We start from the raw sequence: 27883 nt of genomic DNA on the forward strand, positions 1-27883 counted from the left end.
ATAATTTTATTAAAATGTGATAGGACATTTCTTACACTAATATCTCTACAATTATTCATGTCATGACTAAAATGGAAGCACAGTATAATTTGTAATACAACATATATTGGTTAGAAAATATATTCCTGTTAATTTTTACTTATTTAACAACAATAAAGAATCATTTCTATACAAAAGTTGTACGCATCATTTACAGTTGTCTTTATTTGAAGCTTGTAATGGATTGGTTGTTCCTCAAAAAATGCAGTATAGTGTTATGTTCATAGGCTAAAAAAACACATAATATCCACATGTATTGTGGCCTTTTATGGCCACTTAGATGCTATGATGCATACTGTCATCATAGTAATCTGTTTAATTGAAACCAATGACAAAATGTAAGAAATCAGGACAGTTTTTGTGTATACTGTGGGAATTTTTGATCTAGTGGTCTTTCCCATCCAAATGTGTCCCTCTTAACACCGTGCCCTAAGCATGCACAATGTGATATAGCAACAAGCAATCATTCCTTAGTTTTCCATGTTAATCATTTGTTCTAACCAGCCATGACTGTGCAAAGTGACGAGAAACAACACATTTTGTCAGTCGCTTAGTTTTCTTTTCTGTCATACAGGGAAGCCCCGACCACATTCCAAAATCCCAATCCACACCTGAATTGTATGTTGTATAATGCTCTAGTAAACATAAAACGAATGACTGGCTGATTTTGTCATGTTATGCACCAATTTATCTTTCAGTATGGACAGACAAATTACTTGTCGCCCGTTTGGACACAGTGTAAGTGTACAGAGGGTTATGGACAGTCATCATCTTTATGGTATAATTCGAGTTATCCACAGAGTGAAATAATACAAAAAGTGAGTTAATGCCAAGCAACAACACAAAACCTACATACCGTTTATCTTTCTTTTTTGATACACATAGATTAAAATAGCCAGCCACATTTCATCTCTGTCAACGTATAGTCTATTCACTCAGTGCGCTCCATGTTTGTCTATATTGTACTGGAACCCCTGTGCATGAAAAACAGTAATGAAGGACAATGAAAAAAGGGGTAAAAGTCAGGGCTCTTGTTCTACCTCTTCCTCCCTCACTATTTCAGAAGTCCATGGATATGGAACGCTGTCCCGGGTCCACCACAGTGGTGGTGGTGTTGTTGCTGCGAGCGCTGCCATGGTTACGGATGGTAATGCTCCCACAACCGCTGCCAATGCTGCCTGCAGCCCCTCCTACACTTCCACCCCTCACATAAATCTCACAGGGCATCTCTTCCATGACGCGGTCCTCGATTACCTGCTCGGCACAGTCATGAGTCTGTTTGTAGCCATAGCAGCTCTTCTTGTAGGTGCCGCTGCTGCTGCTGCTATTGAAGGTCTTCATGGGTGGTGGCTTGGAGAAATCATTGTGGTAAGAGAGCTCCATTGAGCTGAGTGTGGTGCGGCTCTGCTTCATGCTTCCTCCAGTGGAGGCTTGGGTTCCACAGTGGTGCTCGTGGACGCATCTAGATATGGTAGAGGAGCGCCGCAGCTTGTGGTAGCTGTCAAGCTCATCTGACAGCTCGGCCAGGTCTGACGACAGCTCCTTGTCACGGAGGGAGAAGAGCTCATAGTTTGGAGGGTCGAAGACCTCTTGGAAGCCACCTTTGTGGATGACAGCTGGCCGGCGGGCCACTACCTTCTTGCGGGGTTGCTTTATTTGCACCAGGATGGAGATGATGAGCAAGGCGAGAACCACACCGGCGGAAATGCCAATCACTGTGCCATGCGTCTTTGTGATTTGGTGAAAGAGTCCTTTTGATTTCCTCTCTGAGGCAGAGACATAAGGGAATGAGTTTTTAATCAAACATTTTAAAGCATAAAAAGAGATAAAGACATACAATCTACATCAGTGTTTCCTGTACTCCTGCTAAATCTCCAGCATCACGGTAAATAAATAATATTTTACCCTAGTTGTGAGCCATCTGAATTGTATGGAAGCCCTTTTTCCACCACATCAAATAAAAAATAAAAAGTCCAGCACACAAATTACTAAATTACTATGCCATAAATCATAAGTGCAAAGTCAATGGGAAGTTTTGATATTTTCGTGCAAGCATGCACAAAGATAGTTGAACGTTTTTTTAATGAAATTACATGTGCTAAGTGCTAATGGATTTAGTTAGGTGTGATTTCATTGTGAGGTTCTTCTCTAGTTATTGCACTATCTGCATCCTTTTATATAGTCCATTCCCTGTCAAGTACCTGTGATATAAACAAAGACATCACATTCATAAGAAGTTGGTAGTGTAAATGGACTGTATGCAGTGAGTTAGAAGAACAGAAATATGGACTTACTTTCTTTTGTGCATTAACTGCGTCCATGTGGAATGTCTGGCATATTTATTTGACAGTGACATGCTCCTTTTATTCGCATGGAAAATATGATTCTTGTCAGGATTTGAATTAATGCTCCATTAAATAATAGAGAATGTAAGTATTATTTATAATATATTATTTTATACTATCTACTGACACACAAATCATTGCTAATATTATCAGTGATTGTATTGGCATGCACTTTGAACGCACAGTTGAATTTTTAAAAATGGAATTTATAAAACGGGAATTTTTTTTTACAAAAAAACGAAACAAAACTGTATTAACAATAACAGTGTTAAAAAAATAATACCAAATCCAAACATTTTACTCTCAACAACATCTTCCACCAGCTTCTTTTCGGTGACTTAAAAATCACTTTTTGACAACAGGTGGAAAAACACCAATACATATGAGATCATAAATAAAATTAGAAATATAAACATAATAATAATAATAACTATATAGGGGTAGTACCTCATGTTTAGAAATAGCTGCCTTGAGGCTATAGAAACGTGACAATGGGTACAATTATCAAGGTCTATTTTAGACTTCGATTTTAAGAATCTCAGGGGCCGGTTGCAAAAAACTGTTTTAGACTTGTCTTACAAGTTAGTTGTCTAAAATGTTGGTCTTAATTTTTTCAGTCAGCTGCATAAAAACTTAGATCAGTCTAATTTAAGACCAAAATGTAAGCCTGCACACCCCCAGGCTAACATTTGTTTACATTCCATGTTGTCATGGAAAATAACTGTCAGCTGAGCCAGTGGGGGCTTCAGTTGAGATGTTGTAGAACACTTTTCTTCACTACATTTCTTCATTAGAATACATTTTGAAGCACTGTTTTCCTCTAATAAGCAAATATTCTGTGAATTAAAACAGCATTGAGCATCCACTGTCGGCCATTAAGCTTACTTTTCCCACAATGCAATGTGAACTACTAAAGAAAACTGTGAGCTTATTTTATGCATCTGTAACGTTAGCAGGAGGAGGCAGATGAGGGGTGAGGATCTAAATGCGGGTCTTTATTGAACAAAGTGAAAACAACTAGACTGGAACAAAGGAAACGTCCACGATGGGAAAAAAGAAACCAAAACATGAAAACATCAAGGGTACACAAACTGGGTGAACAAGGCAAAACATCTACTTCCTGACATCCACAAACAACAAACAACAATCGACCATGACTGACCAAACAACCAGGGTTTAAATAAAGAGGGGTAATGAGGACTAAAGAGGGGTAATGAGGACTCAGGTGAGGACAATGACAAAGTGCTGGCAGTGATGCGAGCCGGGAACTGTGGGAATTGTAGTTCAAGACAATTGACTAGTGAGACACGGGGCACACAACCGGGGATCGTGACAGCAACAGGCTTTCTATGGCATCTTTAGCTAGTCAAACTAATTGTTAGATGCAGTCTTAAGTTAAAGGTGATATATGTAATATTTTTACTGTACTAAATCATAAAATGACCATAATATGTCATTAGAGAATTAGGAAACATGCTAAGTTGAAATAATGGCTTCTCTGATAACAACGCTACAGCCAGTATAGTCTACTTTTAAGTTTCCACTCCGGACTGGAACGTCTGTTTATGTTTTGGCCTGTGTGATCCCACCCACTGCCCACTCACCAATAGTATTTCGACACCGCCAGGTTGTCAGATTTGAACAAGTTTGCAGGCAAACAACACTGCGTACTGCAGCCATGGAAGCCAGCAATTACAGCTAACAGATTTCCCCTGACCTAAAAAGCATCGCCATCCATCTAAAAAAACACCATGACCAGAGGCATCCTTTAAAATGGATGCTGAGTTGGTTAATTTGAGTGTCAATATACTGGCAACCCGCATGAGCCTCGAGTCTGGGGCGGGTCAGACAACTCGCCAGTATTTTGAACTTGGACTGCAGTACCCGTTTCAAACACTTGTTGTCAATCTTGTTGTTACAAACATTGTTTATGCAACTGGCTCCTGAAACTAAGGACGTGTGCTGGATATGTTTTTATTTGATGTGGCAGAAACGGGCTTCCATAGAACTGAATGTGTTGAGAGAGAAAATATGTGGGTGAAGACAACATGTTACTCTATTGCTTTGTGTTCACATGTTCCAACAACAAACAAAGAGCATGACCAGTGTAATCCAATTCACAAATTATCAGTTTAAATCAGTCAAACTAATTTCTAGCAGAGTAACATCAGAGCATTACTGAGCTACCATATCTTTAGATAAAGATACATACTGTACTCAAAATAGTTTTGTTGTAATTAAAGTTGTCCAATATGTTGCAAAATGTATTGTTTAATTTAATATGTAGTTAGAACCAATTTGGGTATAGCATTAATTAGCAAAGGTAAAACTTCCTGAATAAATCCTGGTTAATCCCGTCCCAGGTCATAGATGACTCAGGAAACAGAAACTGGTGGTTATGTTCAAACTCACCCTTGCAGTGGTTCTCATCCCAGGGGTACACACAGTTCTGAACACCGTTGCACACCAATGAGTTGTTGATGCACATGTTGCTGTGACAGAAAAAGGTGTTGCTGGAGCAAGGAGCTGAAAAAAGAACAGATAGAGAACATATAATGTTTCATAGAAAAAGTCTTCTTTCTCACAGTAGTTTGTCAGCGGCTGTCTGCAGAAAGGTGCACTTCATGCCCCTGACACAGGCTGTGTAGCGGGTGTTGGGCACAACACAGTAAATCAAATCTAACAGCCATCACGAAGCCCATGTGTCCATGTTGCAACAAAGCTCTTGACTGAGTGAACGCTTGTGTGCTAGTAAGAGCAGAGGGTAACAAAGAACGGAAAGAGAGGGAGAAGTGGAGATAAGCTTTTAATTGAAAGTGAGTGCCGATCTCTAGGGGTGAATCCTTCAGGCTGTTTCTGCAAACCCTGACTCTCATCCTCTCCTCCCTCTTGTTCAAATGCACAGGGTTCCCATACTTTTTAATAAATTCATTTCTTGACATTTCCTGTAGTTTATGATTAATGGATTAAGATTTTCAAAAACATTAATATTTAATATTTGCTAACGAATCATTCAGACTGGTTTGTGAACCGGTTCAAACCAATTCAATGAAAAGAACAAACTCGAAAGGACAATTCGCTCACAAATTAGACATCACTATGGCTTGCAAGCATACTGTATATTACTCTACACACAAGCAATATTCAGCATGTGATATATTTAGAGCAGAGCATAAAAGATACATTAATTATAGAAATTCCCATTATGTTTCCATGACTAATAAGGAGAGATTACCCAAAAATAAAAAAATCTGTCTTCATTTACTCACCCGTATGTTGTTCCAAAACGTAGTTGACTTTCTTCTGTGGGGTACATAAAGTAGATGCTAGGCAGTGAGTTAGTCTCAGTCACCATCCACTTTCATTGCTTTTTTTTTATTATTTAATTAAAGTGAATAGTGACTGAGACTAAAATGTTCTTTTTTATGTGCCCCACAGAAGAAAGTCATATACGTTTTAGAAAACATAAAAGTTATGTTCCACCAAAGAATGAAGCCATATGAGTTTGGAACAACATGAGGATGAGTAAATGATATAGGCTGAATTCCAATTGAAAGTGATCATCCCTATGCCCTACTCACTCCAAAACACAGTTCTCTTGATGTGGGCAATATGAAGGGAGCATGGCATTACAGTTCGAATGTAGCCTTCACAAAAAGTCTTGTTTTGTTTTGTTTGAGTGGCGTTACCTTCCCGAAATGCCCTTTGGAAAACACCCAGAATTGTAATTTTTGCGTGAACACAGTTTTAAAATTTTCTTATAACCCTGTGTGCAGCCTTATCCCTCTTTCTCCCTTCTTTGCAAACTGTTTTCAACTGTCACCCTCCTTACATCTGCAAAGCTAAAGCAGATCTAATCTGCGAGGTCAGAGAAAATTCAACAGCGTCATGCTCCCACTACTCGATTTCCAAAATTGTAAGACATTTCTAACCTTCATCAGTGGCCAGCACTGCACTGATGCCTGCCAAACACCTCCTGAGAGATCATCACTCATTAGATGAGGGGTAAAGAGGCTTTTCACTCTATTTGTTTCCCTTCTGGTTAGGGAAGACACATTCAAGATGACAATCCAGAGCAGAATGCACTGCTGCACATCCTTGTGTACTGGATGACTGGACTTGGCTTCCATAGCAGAGAAAACACAAATGCAGTGAAACACATCTCAAATCTGAGTCACGGTCCAGCAGTCTACCACCAGAGGCTGCGGTATAAATGAGCATTATCTGTCACTGGTTTGTACATTTTCTGACATGCTCTATTTTAATCTGTCATTGTTCACATTTTCCAAAAATGATATAGAGTTTAGGTCTATAACGATCTGCATTTTAAATAACCAAGTATACAATAGAAGTTAATAAAGATTTAAAGAACTAATGGACGATTGACAAGCATGAATTCAATGAAATTGATCAGTTCTATATATTCATTCATTGATAAAAACATTTGATATAAAAATTTAAAAAAGTCTAAATCTTTGCATCTTAAACTGTATTACATCTTAACAGACCTCAAGGAGATTAGTTCATCCAAAAATATTGTATTATTAATCACTCTCATGCCATCCCAGATGTGTATGACTTTCTTTCTTCTGCAAGAACACAAACAAAGACTTTTAGAAGAATATTTCAGCTCTGTAGGTCCATATAATGCAAGTGAATGATGACCAAAAGCACATAAAAAGCTTAAAAGTTATCCACATGTCTCTGGTGGTTTAATCGATGTCTTCAGAAACAATGTGACTCTGGGTGAGAAACAGAACAATATTTATATATTTAAGTCCATTTTGATCTAAATTATCCTACCCGCAGAGTAGGTGGCGATATGCAGGTAGAATGTGAATCACCGAAAACAAAATAATAAAGTGAAAGTGGAGATTGATAGTAATAAAATACTTAAATATTGATCTGTTTCTCACACACACTTATCATATTTCTTCTGAAAACCTGGATTTATCCACTAGAGTCTTATGGATTACTTTTATGCTGCCTTTATGTGGATTTTGGAGCTTCCAAGTTCTGGCCACCTTTCACTTGCATTACGGAGCTGAGATATTCTCCTAAAAATCTTTCTATGTATTCAGCAGAAAAAAAGTCATACACATCTGGGGTGGCATTATGGTTAGTAAATTAAGAGAGAATTTTCATTTTTGGGCGAACTATTCCTTTACAGTTTTTCCTCATTCGATTTTACACATTTCTCCAAACTCAAATCACTGCTTTCAAAACAATTTTCATCTGAACAATTTGTAATTGTCCTAAACAAATTGTATTGTACAAATTGCATATTTTCCTTGATGTTCATAATTTTTTCAAAACACTATACAAGATTCATGCTCCCAAAACAGTTAACACAGAGAACTAAATTAAAGTCATATTCTCAAATGCACATGCCAGGTAGTCAAATCCCTTCATATTGATATCTGCTGTGTTAGTAATGCACACAACAAAGATAATGCAATTTACAAAAAATTTCACACAACTATCATGACTTTGCTATCTATAAATAAGGTCAAATATGAAAATGCAGAGCAAACAAACAATGAGGAAGAAGAAAAAGAAGAAGAAGAACAAGACAATAAGAGATTGGAAAAGGAAGGGAAATTAGGAAAAAGTGATTAGTATAGGGGAAGGTTTTCTCAATTCTTTCAGGGGTGAGCATTAAAAGAGTTGAGGAAAGACCAAATGGAGATTCTGAAATGATGGTAAGCAGAGAGAAAGAGGACAGCAGTGTGAAGAGTAAAGTAAAGAAGACACAGAAGAGGCTCAAATGATCTATGTCCCTCTCATTGTTCATGTTATGAATCACAAAGAGTTCGGCCTTATTTGAGCAGATCTACAGTGACTTCAATCTCAATAAAAAAGAAAAATGGGATTGGTCTGCATTACCATCTGTGTTTACAGTGCTGTCTTAGGTCCATAAAATATAGCAAGACTTATTTTTCTTCAGTAAAATTCCTCATCCTCTATCAAGAGGAAGAGCAGGAACAACTAGAAACTTAGATACATTTGACAAAAACACATGGAACATGGTCTTTATTGTGGATTGATAAATGTGTTATTTGAATAGAAGAGCTGTGTCTTTAGCTGAATATGTTCTGAATCCAATCCTGTCTATAGATTTGATGTATTTAGTTTTTATAAATGCATTATTAGAAAAGAATACATGGTTTCACTATGCAGTGAAATTGAATTGCTCTGATAAATTAAGAGTTTTGTTGGCTGTGTGAATTGTTTGGAGAGCATTGACTAAAGTTTGGAGAAAAAATTAAATCAACTGAAAAAAACTGTAGGTTACCATGTAATTTTTAGTACAATATGTTTTGCAACATTATAACAAGAACTTCTCTTTAAGAGCTCTTTTAGTATTAATAGTGCTGTGTTTTTCTTTATGTTTTGCTCTTGCACATTATAAGACACCAAAAAATGTGGTCTTGTGATCTGGTGACCAGATTTAATGAAGAATATCCAATTAATTATTCCACTTAAATTTTTTGAATTATTATACAACATTTGGAATCTCTAGTTTCTCTCCCAATATTTTTATCTGTCTCAATGACAGAAAGCATTTTGAGCATTTTCTAGGTGCGTTGTACTGGCACTTTAATAAAAAATAATTTGCAATTGGGCATTTTACAGGGTGAGCAAGATTAGTATTCACATGGAGCTGGCATTGAATGCTATAATTAATTCCTCAGATAATTCTGGCATTTATTAAAAGTATTACAGACTACAGCAACAATGACTCCATGGTAATTTTCAGCAATTTGCATACAAACTTTACACCGTGCTGAAAAGCTACAGGGAGAGAAAATGGGTTATATTGTTCCCATCCCAATGTCTGATTCACAAAGTAAAGCCTCATTTAGTTTTTTTCTGTCATTAAAGCAGCACATGATAAATTCTAATTTTCCATCATGACTGACCCATTAGCATGGAAAATGTGCAACATTATAGTCAGCTTATTAAGAAGTTGCTCTGCTAATTGATTTCCTATGCAAAGGTTGGGGGGAGTAATTGGCTTTTGATATCGCTGCTTTCTATGGAGATTAATTTATTAACTTCACACTTTATAAATATAATTGTTTTTAAATATATGCCAGGTTCGGGATGCCGTTTTGTGGTCCATTCTGCATAATGCATAACCCACTTGCTCACTCGGTTCTCCAGATGGCCAGTCTACCCCTTATCAGCCCCAAAGTGCGTCTGCCCACCGGGAAAATGTCCGGTATGCCAGATTACCAGTCCAGCCCTGATCATAGTATATTTCATTTTATAATTCAACAACTTTTTTTTCCAAAATTTCATGCAACATTTGTGATAAACTTACAAGCCTGAAAAGAGCAGATTTCCAATTCTGTATTCTAAACGTCATGGAGGATTCATCCCTGACTGATATTTCACTCCTGTTGTTGTGGGTGTGGCATTAATTATGCGGGTGTGGCAGCGATGCTCAGCAATGCTTATTACCAGCAGCTGCCTGATTAATGCAACACCTGCACGCCATCTCCTTTCCCCTTTATAAGCAGCCCTTTGTGTGAGTTGTGTTTGTCATATTGTTCTTGTTTGCTGTGCTTTTTGTTCTCTCTCATGCTCATGTCTTGTTTTTTCGTTGGATTTACGTTTTCCTGTGCTCCAGTCTAACATATCTCTCAGTACTCTCTGCATTTGGTTTTATCTGCCTTCATCATCCCACCTCACTGCAGTCATTGCATGCAAGCTTCGTTGTCATCATCATCATCATCATCATCATCTTCGACATTGGACTTCTCTTGCCGTGTTTCGCCTGCTGTGTTTACCACTCAAATATTCATTAAATATAATTTGAACTGTTACCTGCATCTGGGTACTCTATTTATCCTGACACTAAATTAATATTAGATTAAAAGGTGGAATATCCTTGGATTTAGGCTTCATACTGATCTCACAGTGAGATTGGAAAGAGTAGGTCAACTTTTCTTTAGCTAATATACACTCACCTAAAGGATTATAAGGAACACCATACTAATACTGTGTTTGACCCCCTTTGGCCTTCAGAACTGCCTTAATTCTACGTGGCATTGATTCAACAAGGTGCTGAAAGCATTCTTTAGAAATGTTGGCCCATATTGATAGGATAGCATCTTGCAGTTGATGGAGATTTGTGGGATGCACATCCAGGGCACGAAGCTCCCGTTCCACCACATCCCAAAGATGCTCTATTGGGTTGAGATCTGGTGACTGTGGGGGCCATTTTAGTACAGTGAACTCATTGTCATGTTCAAGAAACCAATTTGAAATGATTCGAGCTTTGTGACATGGTGCATTATCCTGCTGGAAGTAGCCATCAGAGGATGGGTACATGGTGGCCATAAAGGGATGGACATGGTCAGAAACAATGCTCAGGTAGGCCGTGGCATTTAAGCGATGCCCAATTGGCACTAAGGGGCCTAAAGTGTGCCAAGAAAACATCCCCCACACCATTACACCACCACCACCAGCCTGCACAGTGGTAACAAGGCATGATGGATCCATGTTCTCATTCTGTTTACGCCAAATTCTGACTCTACCATCTGAATGTCTCAACAGAAATCGAGACTCATCAGACCAGGCAACATTTTTCCTGTCTTCAACTGTCCAATTTTGGTGAGCTCTTGCAAATTGTAGCCTCTTTTTCCTATTTGTAGTGGAGATGAGTGGTACCCGGTGGGGTCTTCTGCTGTTGTAGCCCATCCGCCTCAAGGTTGTGCGTGTTGTGGCTTCACAAATGCTTTGCTGCATACCTCGGTTGAAACGAGTGGTTATTTCAGGCCAAGTTGCTCTTCTATCAGCTTGAATCAGTCGGCCCATTCTCCTCTGACCTCTAGCATCAACAAGGCATTTTCGCCCACAGGACTGCCGCATACTGGATGTTTTTCCCTTTTCACACCATTCTTTGTAAACCCTAGAAATGGTTGTGCGTGAAAATCCCAGTAACTGAGCAGATTGTGAAATACTCAGACCAGCCTGTCTGGCACCAACAACCATGCCACGCTCAAAATTGCTTAAATCACCTTTCTTTCCCATTCTGACATTCAGTTTGGAGTTCAGGAGATTGTCTTGACCAGGACCACACCCCTAAATGCATTGAAGCAACTGCCATGTGATTGGTTGATTAGATAATTGCATTAATGAGAAATTGAACAGGTGTTCCTAATAATCCTTTAGGTGAGTGTAGGTGTATGCTTTACGAAATGCATAACACTGCTCCCCTGTGGCCAAAGCATTAAGTGCTGTTGGGCATATGGGCACGTGTACACTCCATTTTATGGGTGTACTGTCTGAATGGGGTGCCAAAAGCAAGACCAGAAGTGAGTTGTTTTCAGCTGTACAGGCATTAACACAGTGAAGAGAAAGAAATTTATAAAGTTTTATAAAGTCTACCACCCAAACCATTAGTGGAGAAAATATGTAAGGTGAGAATGCAACGTCTGAATCATGCTGGTCACTTATTATGAGATCGTGATTACTCCCCGGTCTCGACACGGGATCTGATCCCGGGTCTCTCCTGCTGCTGACGCAAAACACTTCTGGGTGCGCCACAGAGGTAAGCAATTAAACTGGAATAGGCGGAAACATATCTGATAGATGACGGCTGTCCGCGAGTCGGCATAATGTCGCCAACCCTGTTGGAAACAACATGCCGACCGCCCGTGTGATCATGTTGTTGAAGACTATAAGTGCTGATGGTAACAATATTTTATCCCAGTTGAACGGACTACAACATTTTCTCATAGTATATTAAGATGTGATCTTAATGCATCTAATCGTAACTAAATTTGGTACATTATCTGGGAAATCATCCTACACACTTTGTTAATTCTGTTTTCATACTGTAGTAGAAATTCTATCCTGGAAAAGCAGCCTCTGCCCAGCACATTACAAAATGAAATATAAATTATGTTTTTACCCAACCTGCTGGCTTTTGTTTTTTTCTCTCTCTTTTTTTGCAAGCTTATGCAGCATCATGGCTTTCTCCAAAGGTCACATAAAAATGTTTTAGCACCCTGAAAGCCACATATTTGCCCAAGAAATATGAAAGGGACTTGCTGCTTCCTAATAAATAATATTAATATAATTAATAATAATACAAGGTGGCACTAATAGTGTTCAATCACTGTTAGGTTCTGTACATCTTGTAATGATCTGTATATTGTAAAGTATTGGCTTTTGTTATTATGTTTTTGTATGTTAGTTTAGGAATTTTTGATGCCAAAAACCCCCAAATGTGATGAATAACTTGTGAGGGACCACCTTTTTTATAATATGAAGGCAGCTATTTATTTTAAATATCAGACCTTTTTATACTGCGCAAATAAATTAATACATTTATACTACACTTTTTAAGCATGCTGTAAAGGTGGTAAAAACCTGGGTTTTATATGTGATAAGCCAAAGTAAATCAAATGAAAATATTGTCAGTAAATATTTACTTTCTATTAAACTAAAAGTGGATGAGAAAAAAATATGCTTTCAAAGTAATTTTAGATGTACAGACCTAAACAGATATTTTCACAATAAACATTAGTCCATAAATAGCACCACTGTGCAGATTTGACTTTTTATTTCTTATAATTAAAAATGAGGACTGTCAAAAGAAAATTTTTATCAAGATTAAAGTAATAGTTTGCCCCAAAATGAAACTTCTCTCATCATTTTCTCGCCCTCATGCCATCCTAGATGTGTATGACTTACTTTCTTCTGCTGAACACAAATGAAGATTTTTAGAAGAATATCTCAGCTTTGTAGGTCCTTACAATTCAAATGAATGGGTGCCTCAATTTTGACACTATCCATATGACTCAAATCCATATCTTCAGAAGCGATATGATAGGTGTGTGTGAAAAACAGATTTAAGTCCTTTTTTACTGTAAATCTCCACTTTCACAGTGTTCTTCTTTTGTATTTGGCAATTCATATTCTTCTTGCATATCCCTACCTCAAATTCAAAATTTTGGTCAACATTCACTTGCATTGTGAGGACCTTCAGAGATTAAATATTGTTCTAAAAATCTTTGTGTTCAGCAGAAAGAAAGTCATACACATCTGGGATGGTATGAGGGTGAGCAAATGATGAGAGAATTTTCATTTTTGGGTAAACTATCTCTTTAATATCATGATTTCTGACTAGTCTTTAGAAAGCAAAATGAAACAGAGATAGTCAAATTATGTAAATGTGCATTCAAATGTTAATCTGTTAAACATTTATATTTGATATCTTAAATTAACAAGTGAACTTTAACTGCCCCCAAATTTTTTGTAAAATATGCCACAGAACCCCTTGAGCTTCCTTCAGTGTCACAGGACCCCAGTTTGAAAACCCATGAGTTAGTCTATGTTAGTTATCAATATTTCATCTTGCCATAACCATTAAGAGTATTTATACTCACGATCCACAAATGATGTGAAGAGCATTCGAAAACGGCTGAGTCTGCTGCTCTCATCAGCCCACATGCGTACGACACCCACGCCGGTGTCCAGCATCACGTCATTGGCAACAGTGCTGCAGAATTTGGCTTTCAGGTTCTCTATGGCACTACTGCCATCATACACAGCCACAAAGTTCTTCTTGCACTCATTTGAGTATTCCATCTGGTATTCAAGGAAGCGAAGGTATATCTGGAGGGATGAACCAACAAATGAATCAGCTTGATTCTAAAAAATGCTGACTTGAACAGTAACAGAAAAAAATACAGCAATTTGCCAAAAAAATAAAGAAAATAGTGCATACAAGAAAACACTGCTGCATATTGTGCTGACACAAAGTGAATTGGCTTGATCATTGGAGACTGATTAACAAGAATAACAATGCATATAAACTTTAAAAACAGGAGGTAAGAGATCCCAACTCTATCTAGAAAAGTTTGTAGACACAAAATTTGAGTTTGGCTTGAAAAACTTAGAATGAAAGTTTAACACAGACTGTCTGACTGACAGATAGACAGACAGATAGTTATATAGATAGATACAACATTGCTAGCATGTTGCTTTACTGCATAAGTCAGAAGAACCTGAAGGGGTGTGATAAACTTGGTGGATGTAACTTGAATCCTCTAAAGGAGTATTACAGGAAAAAGTTCACACTTGAATGGGTTTCAATGGGAATTTGGGCCTGTTCGGAAGTCCGCTATGGGAATTCCATAATTCCAATCAGTCAGAAAAGATATAGCTTACTCTAGCACACAGATCAGTTTGAAGGTCTGTGCAAAGTTTGGTGCATGTAGCTTGAAAGCTCTAGGAGGAGTTTGAGTTACAAATATAGTCTCTGAATTATATTAATAATAATGATCATCATTATAATAATAGTAAGTTTATATAGTAGATCATTGGTTTGGCTTTTTCAAGCCAAACTAATTACTTATCTTTATACTTTGTAAACAGATACTCTTTTGCAAAGTTCTTTAGGAATGTTTTTTAAGCCTGCTGTGTTCCAGTCTGCTTAGCGCAGATGAGCGTGTAATCCCTGGGCCATCTCAATGCCGTTTTCCTCCCTCGGTCTTAGTACTGCTGATTCTGCTCTATAGTCATTCTGCACCATTGGCCTAATACTTGCTGCTGTGGCATTGCTAATTTGAGCTTTCCTTGAAAAGTTATCTCAGCAGAAAAAGGGTCGGGCCCAATGGCCTCCTGTGGTCTTGTCGAGCCCTGGTTTTATATATCTGCCCATGGCAGAAGAGCAGGGTCATCTCACTTGATCTCATTTGGAAGGGAAGGGAGAGGAGAGGAGGGTCACCTTGGAATGAGGAGGCGCAAGGATGGTCCAGATGCAGTCCAGTGCATCTCCATTTTTTATCTTATCCTCCTCATCCACTTGACTGGAGCGGATGATTCCGTCTGTGCCGCTGATCTCAAACTGGCAATCTGCAGGAGGAGAAGGTTGGAAGCAGGACAAAACAGGCCAAAGTAAAATTAGGAAACCAAAAAGGAAGGAATACGAAGCACTGAGTGCAAATCTGATGCAAATACAGAGGTGGTGAGATGAAGAAACATGTTTTTGAGAAAAAAGAAAAGGAAGGTTCTACAAGATCTACGGAAAGAATTGGAAAGGCAGCATGAGGCCAACAGATAGAGGGAGGAATGGAGGGTGTCAGTAAAAGATAGCCTGCAGTCTGCCGCAGAGAATAGAAAGCACTTCAGATGGAATTGAAGTGGGGGCTGGGGGTATTGAAGGCTTACCTGGAATTGGATTTAGCAATCCACCGACGTGCAAATGAAAATCTGGGTCTGAAATGATAAGACAGGTATCCCATTACCCAGATAGTTTGCAGGTTGAAATCCCATGCTCCAGACGAACAATAATATCCAATTTTAAAGAGCCGTGGGTGCTGCAGAGTACAGATCTGCTGTTTGATCTAATAGGCAGCATTTAGTGTTTGTATTATATGACCTCTTAAACACGGATAACAAGAAAAACATTGATAAATTCTCAAAGCTACTACATCACAGCAGAACATTTTCATGCCTGAAAATCCACTGAATCAACTTGAAGTCATTGCATTTCAAGTATCAAGATTCAAAACACAGTCAAGGACATAGCCTCACTCTTCACAAGGTCATTCTTTTTAAATTCAGAAAGCATTAGGTTTAGATAAAAAGCTCAAATATACAAAATTGCCAGTGCCTACTGTATTCTATTCAATTGCAAATGTTACCTGCTATAAAGGTGTACTTGATGCGGAAACCTAAGCCTTCGAGCTCCTCGTCACTGATGAATTTGATCCACATGAAGCGGCCCGTGGAGGTGACAATACCTGGACTCTTTGGCCCACAGAAACGATCAATAAGAGGGGAGAATCCAAAGGGACCATCCCTTATCTCAATGTGGTCAAAGCGGCATTCGAAGGAGGGCTCAATATAGTATGTTTTGTCAAAGGTCAGCTGAATTCTCTGGCGAGGGAGAGCTGCAGGAGAAAGGGAATTAAGAACATCTTTGTTTATTTTATAAAACAGAGAAAGTTATTTTTTATGTATAACTGAACAGTATGAGGCATGGAAGAACCCATTGTCTATGCAGCAAGATGCCTTCCAGGAAATGAACTGACACAATATCACCTCATAAAATAATAATACTCTGGTCCTGAGACACGACACACACACACACACACACACACACACACACACACACACACACACACACACACACACACACACACACACACAAACAAACAAACAATGGAAATATTCATGAAAATGAACAATACAGAAGATGGAAAAAAAGTGAAGATAAAATCTTTTTCATAGCACTGTTGTAAGAAATTAATAGACCATTATATTGCAGAGTGCATTTCATTTTTATTTTGATTCATGACAAGAAGAAAGCAGACATGTACTAATATTCAACAATCTGTGAAGCAGCTAGCTCAGCGAGTACTGACATTGACTACCACCCCTGGTGTCACAAGTTCGAATCCAGGGTGTGCTGAGTGACTCCAGCCAGGTCTCCTAAGCAGCCAAATTGGTCCAGTTGCTAGGGAGGGTAGAGTCACATGGGGTAACCTACTCGTGGCCGCGATTAGTGGTTCTCGCTCACAATGTGGTGTGTGGTAAGTTGTGCGTGGATCGTGGAGAGTAGCATGAATCTCCACATGCTGGGAGTCACCGTGGTGTCATGCACAACGAGTCATGTGATAAGATGCACAGATTGACTGTCTCAGAAACGGAGGCAACTGAGACTTCTCCTCCAACAATCGGATTGAGGTGAGTAACTGCGCCATCACGAGGACCTACTAAGTAGTGGGAATTGGGCATTCCAAATTGGGAGAAAAAGGGGGATAATACATAAATAAATAATAAAAAATAAAAAAACTATCTGTGAAGCACAGCAAATACACAACATGTAATAAAACAGACAACTCTTTCCACTAACTAAATTATACACAGAGTGAATTAAGGTCACCTGCTTAAGGCACAACAACCTTAGTCATGTCATTCTCTGAAACAAATATTACTGTTGTCACTGCTGATTTAGGTTTGCTCTATTGAGTCCATTTCTTCAGCTGTATTTTCTGCAGCCTGCATTAAAACTACAAATGCTGCATATTCTACAATCATCAAGAAGAAAAGCTTCATATAGGGGTGCACAGGCTTATTATTGTTATCCAGTTATTCAGTTCTATCAATCAATAAAGATAAACACTTGTTATTCTGATACATAATATCTTCGTTGAAAATTATGGTTCAATATTGTTCTTTTTTTCTGCTTTTTTCAAATGACCAATGCATTTATCAGACTGCATTTTCATGTATTTGGATTTGCTTTGTCCACAGGGGGCGCTAATGTATTGCTTGAAATACTGCTGTATCAAAACAGACTTTTAAAGCGCTATACTGGTATGCAATAACAATAATTATAGTTGTTAAGGGAATATATGGATAATTATATTAGTGTTGCATTTACTATAATAATAGAGAAGAGTACAGATAACTTAAGAACCTAGAGGCAAGATGTGACACTCTTATATTATTAGCCATTGCTTACTTGAGGCAGACGTCAATCATGTTGTCATTAACAGTTTCTGTCACACTGTAATCTAACAGCCAGGAAATCTTCTTATACTTGGAAACTTGAGTTTCTTTGTATTTTTAGATAAGTTACCTTCCAGAATGTAAACACACTCCTTGTTGGGTGGATAAGAGTTTGGGTAGTTTGGAGATGTAAACAGCCCTCCGTTGATATTCCGGATCCACTGGCCACACTGCTCAGCAGTAGATGGAGATTCACCTTCATTCTGAATCTCTGTGAGAGCGGATAGATGAAATAGGAAATAAAATGTACATAGAGGAAATACAAACTTTGACATTTAAACATGCACTCAGTATTTTTTTTTTTTCATTAATAAAGTTTTACTCTTTTAAGAAATGAATAGCAATTTTGAAACATACGCACTAAATTATGAGAACACACATGATATGAAGGCTCCAGTCATATCAATAACCTTATAAAAGTTGTCTTATTCTACATGGAGAGGGTCCCCTCATGTGGGCCACCATGTTAAGATCACATGACCAGCCGAATACTACTCACTTAAAGGTGCGGTAAGCGATTTCTTTTAATGGAATGCTATGCAGAAAATGTTCCTTCACTGCAATAAGTGTCCAGAGATATCTAACCAGTCTCTGTGACAGCTCTAGACAGTGTAAATGGCAAACAAAAATGTAACTTCTGGTACAGATGTACTTTGTGATTTTAATCCTGTTTTCTCAAACAACCTCTGTATAAATTTCAGAGCAAATTACCTACTGTTTTTCAGCTAACTCAAGGTTCCTTAGAGAAATGTAATCCCATCCAGATGTGAATGTCTGTGATTGCTGATATTGAGTTTTCTCAACACTTCTCATGTTTTTAAATGACTTGAACTATCTTTAAGATCATACTTATGCTTGCCAATCTTCTGCCTGATGCGCGCCTTTCAATGTGGATGTAGATGTTTTGCCATCTGACAATTTAAAAAAAAATTAAAATCAACAGGACGGTTGTAACAGTTAAAGGACGGGCAAGGAGGAGGCGGGATCTGGCTGAACAGTAAACAAAGTTTAATGGTAAAACTCAACTTAAAACAACATAGAACAAACATGAACAAAGACACAAAAAACATGGCCATGTGTGCCTCTCGAACTGGCACATTTGGCTCATCTTTATCCCCCTCCTGGATGATTAGCCTGATTCAGGGCAGGATGTGTGTCCTCATAGCCCGGCCTCACCCTCCTCCCTGTCAAAACAGTATTTTGGAACGAGGGGGTGTGTCTAAACTAAACAAAGTCTCTCTAGAAAGTCAGTCCACTGTCGGCCATCTTTGAATGCTCTTGGGAGACTATTTCTAGTCATATCAGTGCAGCTCCTACTTGAATTGGGGAACACCGAAATCAAAAAAATGGTTGGTCAAGATTACGATCAAAGAGCATAGTTTAAATCGGCAGTAAAATCTGACAAAACTGGTAAATTGTGCTGCTTTACCTAACTTTATGCTATAAAACAAAATTTTTAGGCTAGTCAAGCTAATGCACATGCACATTTTCGAGCTGATTGACAGGCGATGTCTGTATCTAAAAGGTTATTGGATCTTTTACCTGTAATGGGGACTTCCTTTCTACATCTGTTGACCGTTGGGCGCTAGAGCTTCTTGGTTTAGAAAACAGCATAGCTGATCTAATCCCATTCATTTTAATAGAAGTGGCCCATCTCTGCTAAATAATCTCTAATTCAACGGCTCAATCTTGTGGAAGTTCCAAAATGGCTGATATGGCTTACAGCACCTTTAATCTCAGTCATTTCTCTGTTATTGGACACTTTCACTTGTGGATTAAATCAATCATGGTTGACTGTGTATAGTGAATTTCTTCAATGGTACTGCTAACAAAAACATAACATGTAATGTTTTAATGATGCTGCATCCAGGCACCTAGTTGTCCAAGTCCAAGACGACATTAACCAACAAATAAATTAATGAATTAATAAATACTGAGTGCACCTTTAAGAGAAATTTTAACTGAAATAAATTAAAACACAGCAAAAATGTACTCTCTGCAAACAAGTGGGAGGAGACTGGGTCAGTATTTTTACATATGGATACAGATTTCATACCATTAATAGTTGCTTGAGCAATGCCATTAACAATACACACTGATACTGATATAAGTAAGACTTTTTACATCTTTTGTGTTCACTAAGATGGAAGAAAGCATTCTGATTTTTATTTTAGCATAAACTTTTTTTTATGATATTACCCACAGACTGTTACACATAAAATAGCATTGAAGGGAACCCACTACGATATCTGCCCTAAAATAAAAACAGAATATCACAGGACTGTAACAGTTGACACATCAGATATGTGTTTTGAAATGTGTGAGTCATACCTTTAATTTTCTGTGCCAGGGCAAATCCCTCTTCTATTACAATGATGAGAACCCAGGCTGTAAAGAAGAGTAAGCAACAGCATGTCAAATGTTAGCAGACAAAATGTAACATGAAATTCCAGCATACTGTGTCCTTCACCTGACACCATGTTCAAGACAATAGAATAGACTGCGGAACACAGTATAAGAAGCAACTAATTAAAATATCAGAGATGACTGGTTCAGAATGACTTCACTGCTTAGAAACAAAACAAAGAAACAGCATAGCTGATTTACAACATATGTTGTGTTATGAATGCTTGTCCACAAAGAAATATAAAAAATGCTGATGATCTCCAGGGCTTTTGACAAGCATAACCAGCAAGAATTCCTTCACATGAAAACCATAGTGCTCAAAGTTTTGCTGGTGAACCACATGGCTATGCTGGTCCACCAGCTAGACCAGCATTAACCAACATAAACCAGCCTTGCATGCTGGTGAAGCTTGCATCAAAAATTCAGTTGCTGTGGGGCTCAAAAGGTCTCAGTGAACTCTGATTCAGTGTGTTTGTGTGAATCTTAGAAATTACTAAGCAGAACAGAGAATCTATATATCTGATGGATCTAGCCATGCCTCGCTCCTTCTGAAAATGACTGCACTAGCCCAGCACTGATTCATGGGTGATGTGGGCTCAGAAACATGAGGACACTGATCACCCAAAACTCCACCATTACTCCTGGCCCTGTCCCAGAGCAGAAATAAATCTAACAAACTGGGTTGCGTTTCCCAAAAGCATCGCAAGCTTAAGTTGATCATAGAGACCATTGGTGCCAATGGCTTCTACGATCTACTTACGGTGCTTTTGGGAAACACACAACACAAGGTCAGTTGTTTTCAGATCCATGTCAAGTCGCCCCTCTTTGACATAAGGGCAGATGGTCAAAGACCGCTCCTAAATGTGTGATTAGTTGACAAAATATCAGCCACAGACATTACTGATTTAATCCTGATAGAATATTTCTTTCTTTCCATGCACATTTTGAGAAAATTAAATATCTAGAAAGCAAAAGTGACATTTTTGACAGATAAAATGAGTTGTTGGTCTTCTAATTTATATTATATAACCTTCTGAATTCTGTAAATACAATTCTATCATCATGTCCTGTTGCAGTTACCAGTCATTCAGTATAATAAGATAAAGACGAAGACATTCACATTATATCAGGAACAGTGTTCTTCAACTAACAGACAGCTACACTCTTTTACATTTATAATTTCTACGGTCCTATTGAATAGTAGTAGTGTTATAAAGGATTGTGTGAAACAGTCCAGCAGAGGTTGCTGATTGGCTGCCTTATCATATGACTGCCCGAAATACTATCGCGTTCTTACACGGAGGACAGTTTAGTTTGTGAAGCGACAGGCAGAAGGAACACCAGTAATTTAAGAGTTGTTGATTCAGTTCATATTGTTTTTGGTGGATTTGTGCATGCAGGAAATTGTGAGTAGTGACATGTTTACGCACTATATGCAGATATTGTGTGGGGATGAGCAACTTTATTTAGTATTTGTGCCGTTTACTGTTTGCCGTTGAATGACTAAATGACTCAGCACTTTCTATTTACCGTCAGTTTGATATGCTAACATTTACATCTTGTATTTTTACTTGTATAAAACTCTCAGCCTCAGCTCATGTTCCCTCAGCATATGAAAGTACCCTGACACATCACAGTATACCCCGCCTATGTTAGGAGATCTTCAGCAGCTGCAGGAAGATAACAGGAGGTTACACCAAACCTCCTGTGTTGGATATGCAGCGTCGAATGGACAAGAGTGGTGTTCTGTCACCCCATCCTCCTATGCAACTATTACAAGAGCATCCTCCCAGTGTCAGAATGAAGCACCAAGCCGTAGCTAATATACCACCACAGTTTGCCCATCAGTCAGCTGTTGAGGAAGAAGAAGACTGGCCACCACCACCTCCCCCAGTGACAGCGGATGAGAGACCGAAACAGCCCAATCCAGGTATTGTAGATGTTATGGAGGAATTAAAGTAACGCATTCATACACAAGAGCTGAAGCTGTCATCTTCCCCATCCACACCAGATTATCAAAAGCCAACAGAGGAGTCAGAGTCATGGTCAAACTCTGGTAATAATACAGCCCCTCCATTGCCACCGCAAAGAGACTACAGCTTCACTGATTTATGACCACGTAGCCAAGAGAGATCATTCAGGGCTCCAAAGCCTTCCATCCCAGACTTCACCTGTGATGACCCTAGAGAATTTGCAAGGCTTCTAATATCCCTGGAGAATATCCTCCCCCTGATGCTACAGAGAGGTTCAAATTCTCTGTAGCATCAGGGCGGAGTAAATCAAATCAAATTCTGTTGGACCATCTCAAATTTGAAGAAGCACTTTTAATTGCAGATTCGTACAGTAACTCTCTGTACCCTAATTCAGATACCATGGCCTCTCTTATCCAGCACTGTGGTCAACCTCACCAACTGGCCTTGCGGAGAATTGCAGAGTTGATGGATGGGCCCACCATACGGCCAGGAGATTTTATGTGATTTCGTAAATTTGCACTGAGGGTTAGAGCTCTGGTTGGAATGCTAGAACAGCTCAAGGAAGAAGGACACATTGAACTTCAGTGTGGCTCACATGTGGCCAGACTAAGCAGTAAGTTGCCACAGGACTTCCGAGCCAACTTCAGGCGATACTTTCACTCCTTAAAGAGAGGAGTTCCTTCCCTCCTGGACATTGCAGAGTGGTTGGAGTATGAGTTACAGATTCAGGAAGATGGTGATATGTTTGATCGGATAGAGACTAACAAATGTGCCGCTAAAAGGCAGAGAGAGTACAAGAAAGATGGTAAAGGAAGAAACAGGCCATTGACTGTGCTGTTAGGCTCTACCCAAACTTCTTCTGAGGCACCTTCTGCAATAAATTCCACATTACAGTGGACCGAGAAGTTCAGCCATTGTCCCTACTGCTGTAATAATCTACAGAACCTAGATGACAGTTGGAACATTTCTCAGCTCACTAAACAGCAGCAAAAACAGAGGGTGTTAAACAACCATCGCTGTTGGAGATGTGGCCACAGTCACCCAGCAGCACAGTGTCAGCTGAGAGTCAACTGTATCACCTCTAAAGGCAAGCATCTGAATGCTCTTCATGAGATAAACATTAAAACAGAAGAACAGTCAAAAGCTGGAAAACTCAGCCCTGAAACAACTTGCGGACTGGTAAATTCCTCCACCGACATTCTCTATTTAGACAGGAAGGCTGGATGCAGTCAAGTCCTTCTCAAGGTCACTAAGGTGCTCCTGCGTAACGGCAATCATACTCTGGAGATGTACGCTATCCTCCTCCAGGATGCAGCATTGAAGTTGAAACTCCAGGGTCCCGCAGAGAGCCTCACAATAAGCACAGTGCGACAAGACCTACGAATAATACAAGTTTCATCTGTGTCCTACACTATCTCACCAGTCAATCAACTCGAGAGAGTTTATAAGATTGGAGGAGCCTCCACTGCCTCTCAGTTAGGTCTGGCGTATCACAAATATCCAGTGGAATGATTGCAGCGCAAATACGGACACCTGAAAATATTGCCCCTGCCAGAGATCAAAGGTGCCCAACCCCTTCTCCTCATTGGTTCAGACTTTCCGCATCTAATAACCCCTATCCAGCCAGTGAGGTTAGGATGCCCTGGGGGGGCCTGCTGCGGTTAAGACAAGACTTGGCTGGAAACTTCAGGGCCCTACTAAGTGCTTACCACAACAGAATGGAACCCAATCATGCTTGTTCATAGCAACACTCTCCCCATCAGCTGAGCTGCATTATCATGTGGAGAAACTTTGGCAGCTTGACGTCTTGCCATACAAGAATGAGAAGCTGGTCACCAGGTCTCGGCAGGCTCAGACTATAGTGGAACTCTTGCAGGCTAAAACGGTTTGAGTGAAAATAAATGGAGTCCAGCGATATGCCACACCTTTATTAAGGGTGCAGTCCATGCCCACTTGGTCTGCCCCGCCAACTTCAGTCCTTGCCAACCTACGAAGTAAAGGATTTAACAGTCCAGCAGAGGGTGCTAATGGACTGCCTTATCATATGACTGCCCGAAATACTATCACGTTATTACACAGAGGACAGTTTAGTTTGTGAAGCGACAGGCAGAAGGAACACCAGTAATTTAAGTGTTGTTGATTCAGTTCATATTGTTTTTGGTGGATTTGTGCGTGCAGGAAATTGTGAGTAGTGACATGTTTATGCACTATATGTAGATATTGTGTGGGGATGAGCAACTTTATTTAGTATTTGTGTCGTTTACTGTTTGCCGTTGAATGACTAAATGACTCAGCACTTTCTATTTACCGTCAGTTTGATATGCTAACATTTACGCCTTGTATTTTTTAATCTTGTTAAGTATGGGCAGCTTTATGTTGTATTTTCCAATAAGGAAGAGTATTTACTGTTATTGTTATTGTTGATATGATTCATATGACGTGTGGTACAGATTGTTTCTTAGTCATATTGTTTCATATAGTTTCTTTAAGAGCATGTTATTGTCTCTTTTGAATATTTCTACATTATAAGACAGTCTAATAATTATTTCACTGTATTGTTATTAATGTTTGATGCTTGTTATGACTTTACTAAGGAATTTACTGTTTATTATTATTTATTTCTGTAGAACCACATCTTTATTCACCTGTAACCTAAAAGAAGCAAGTTTGGAGTAAAAGAGAGTGTAGATGAAGAACGAAAGACGTGTGCATTCTAACAGATGCCCACAGTGATCATAACTCCAAACCAGCAACTCAAATTTAATCCTTCATTACAAGTAGTTTTTTTTTTTTTTACTTGACTTGAAATAAATCGTCGTTGGCTTACATTAATCTCTTTATGATAAATTAAACTGCCTGTTTGGTGAAGAAAAGGCAAACATGATAACTCCATCTAATAAACATCACGCTCTTGTTATCCTTAAGGTTTCATACTTCTTGATGTAAGACAAACACAAATAAAAGGTGAACTGGGATTATCATACGGTTGATGTGATATTTTATACAGTATAAATGAGATTTACAAATCCCAAACCTTGAGCACAGATGTAGCTATAACATGCAAAAAAAAAAAAAAAAAAAAAAAAAAATATATATATATATATATATATATATATATATATATATTGGAAGCTAATTAAATGGAGTTATGCACTCCGAATAGTCGCGTAACAGTCGCTCGCACATCTTAAATAAATATCTGTGAATTTATTTTCTACATGAATTATCTCAAGCGTGCTGTCTGGTTTAAATGAACAGACATCTGGGATGTGTCCCGTGGGACGCAGGGTTGTCGCACATTAAAATGTGTTGATGTGATCTTGAGTAATTTGTCTATACATATATCAAAACAGATCACTCCACGGAGAAGGAAAAAATGCCAAAACTGTCATTTGAGTTAAACACGGCACTTTAGTGTGGCCGATGTTAATCAAAGGCAGATGACAAGAGGACATTTCTTTAGGGTCCGTTCACACCCAATGCGTTTTGCGTCGGCCTCTGTTTTTCAATTGTTTTTCCTAAAAAACATGCAAACATGCGCTAGACGGACCACTTTGACAGTCTTTTAACGTGATACGTCTCGCGCAGGAGCGCCGCGTTTATTTGTCGCCGTGTCAAGTTAAAAAGAACGTCAACTGTTAAAAGCGCGTCTCGAGTCACCTGCGTTTCGCTCTTATTTAGCAAGAACGTGCTCGGTCTGAACTACCCCCAATAAGACTTGAAATGCTCCTGAGCGAATTATTCAGACCAGTGTCAAATAATAAATACGTATTTCCTTGCTTGCGACTTGCGTGTTGCATTCTGATTTCATTTCATTTTATTCTTGTGACTTTGAACTTTTAAAGCTTATGACTTTGATCTAATAAATAGGCCTACATATTTTGGAGAAATTTGGTCATCATCTCGCATATATTTCCAAAATATATAAATGGTTAGATTAGGGATGGAATATTTAACTTCGTGGGCATTATTTCATAAAGAAACTGGTCACAACGCAGTGTTCATGTTATAGGCTATTGTAATTGCTTAATGAACAGCGTGCAGGCTACTTGCATTTACGTTGTGGAACAGCAAGAGATTCAACAGCGTTATTACAACCTACAAAATTAATTTGCAAGGTGTGCAACATGGATGTTATAAAGTAGCCTAAAGTGTTTCCACAACCAATATGAGATAAAATCAATAATTCAATCTTCCCTTATAATTTAATTAAACCTATTGTGTATAACTGACTACTCTAATGACGTCGATCATCAATCAGCGCGTTAAGGCTGTGGCACGCGACAACTGTCACTTCAGCTCTCTCGCGTCGCTCCAGCAAATACCACGAGCTCATGCAGCGAAGTTGCACGAGACGCTGCAGAAATCGAATGCAACTCGCGTTTTGCTGTATTAATGCATCTTTAAACGTCATACGTCAATGAAGATATTATTTGATGTCTTGCAAGCACAAAAGCATTTCCCCGTCTCAAACAGGTCCATGGTTAAACAAACGACGCAAGGGACACTGAACTGCCAGATTTCGTTAAACGCGCATTACATAGCTAATAAACAAAAACACACCAGTAGGTGGCGAAGCAATTTACGATTAGCCCTAAAACTGCAACTTGTTAGTCATGGCAAGAATGCCACGGAAAATTCTCTAAAGAAAATGTATAATAGCAGTTCGTGGGACGCCTATGCAGCGTGCGCTTTCCGCGTTGTGTTTTCGGACACACAAAACATAAATGTAGGCTATCTTGAAACTCACCTCTGTGCATTTCCTTTCGCTGTGTAATTACTGGTGCGTCCGCCTTCGTGAGCTCTGTAGTTGGCGAGCTTTATCTCTCCATCGTTGCCATCCAATACGGCGAGACTTAAAAATCACAACTTTTCCTCGATCTCTTTAATCCCATCCCTCAAGCTGCAAAAATACCCCTCTGTATTCCTTATAAAGAACATACGCCTCGAGATGAGTGAGAGGTTGTAAACGAATGAGCTTTTAATCCTGTGGAGAAATGTGCTTTAAATCCACATACAACGTATTGCCATAAAATAAGCGACGCGCGTATAGTCCAGGGAGAGGATCGTGTCAGAGAGAGAGTCTGGGCTGAACTGAAGAGATCCCACTAAACGAGCCTCATTCGAGCATCGGGCGCTGTTCGCTTGAATGAGCTGCCTGTGCGCGCATGCGCATTCTTATAAGCGCACGACCCCTGTTCGGCGCGAGTGAAGAGAGCGCGCGGTGAAGTTAAGGTGACGTGATTCAGCTACAGCCACAGCATCAGAATTACGGTAGTGAGGCAAATATATTTATTTTCAAATAACAAATACAAATTCAGATCTAATATGCAACTATGCGGTATTGGTGGTTTTAGAATTGATTTTGCCTTTGAAAGTGAAATCAATTAGTGCATGTACGACACCATAACAACACCATATAAATGTAAAAGAGATTAGCATACAAATTAATGCATGGATGAGAGCAACTCTCAGATATATATACATCTAAGAACAAAATCCTTCAGAGCACATTCTTCAGTAATACACCTTTAAGTTCCAGTGTTTTAAAAAACAAGTATACTATTCATAATATTTCTG

The 27883-nt window shown here is 38.9% G+C and overlaps 1 protein-coding gene across 1 annotated transcript; it reads right to left on the reverse strand.

The window, feature by feature from the left end:
- On the reverse strand, positions 1 to 27430 carry LOC127635448 (neuropilin and tolloid-like protein 2). The gene is made up of 9 exons (XM_052115552.1): positions 27054 to 27430; positions 20256 to 20312; positions 17995 to 18135; positions 16052 to 16300; positions 15576 to 15623; positions 15133 to 15260; positions 13790 to 14018; positions 4797 to 4910; positions 1 to 1805 (listed from the first exon to the last, which is right to left on the reverse strand). The coding sequence occupies exons 1-9, from the start codon at positions 27061 to 27063 to the stop codon at positions 1099 to 1101; spliced, it is 1683 nt and encodes a 560-aa protein (XP_051971512.1). The 5' UTR covers positions 27064 to 27430; the 3' UTR covers positions 1 to 1098.
- Positions 27431 to 27883: the final 453 nt, after the last annotated feature.

The sequence above is a fragment of the Xyrauchen texanus genome, chromosome 1 (genome assembly GCF_025860055.1).
Source record: "Xyrauchen texanus isolate HMW12.3.18 chromosome 1, RBS_HiC_50CHRs, whole genome shotgun sequence".
Lineage (NCBI taxonomy): Eukaryota > Metazoa > Chordata > Actinopteri > Cypriniformes > Catostomidae > Xyrauchen > Xyrauchen texanus.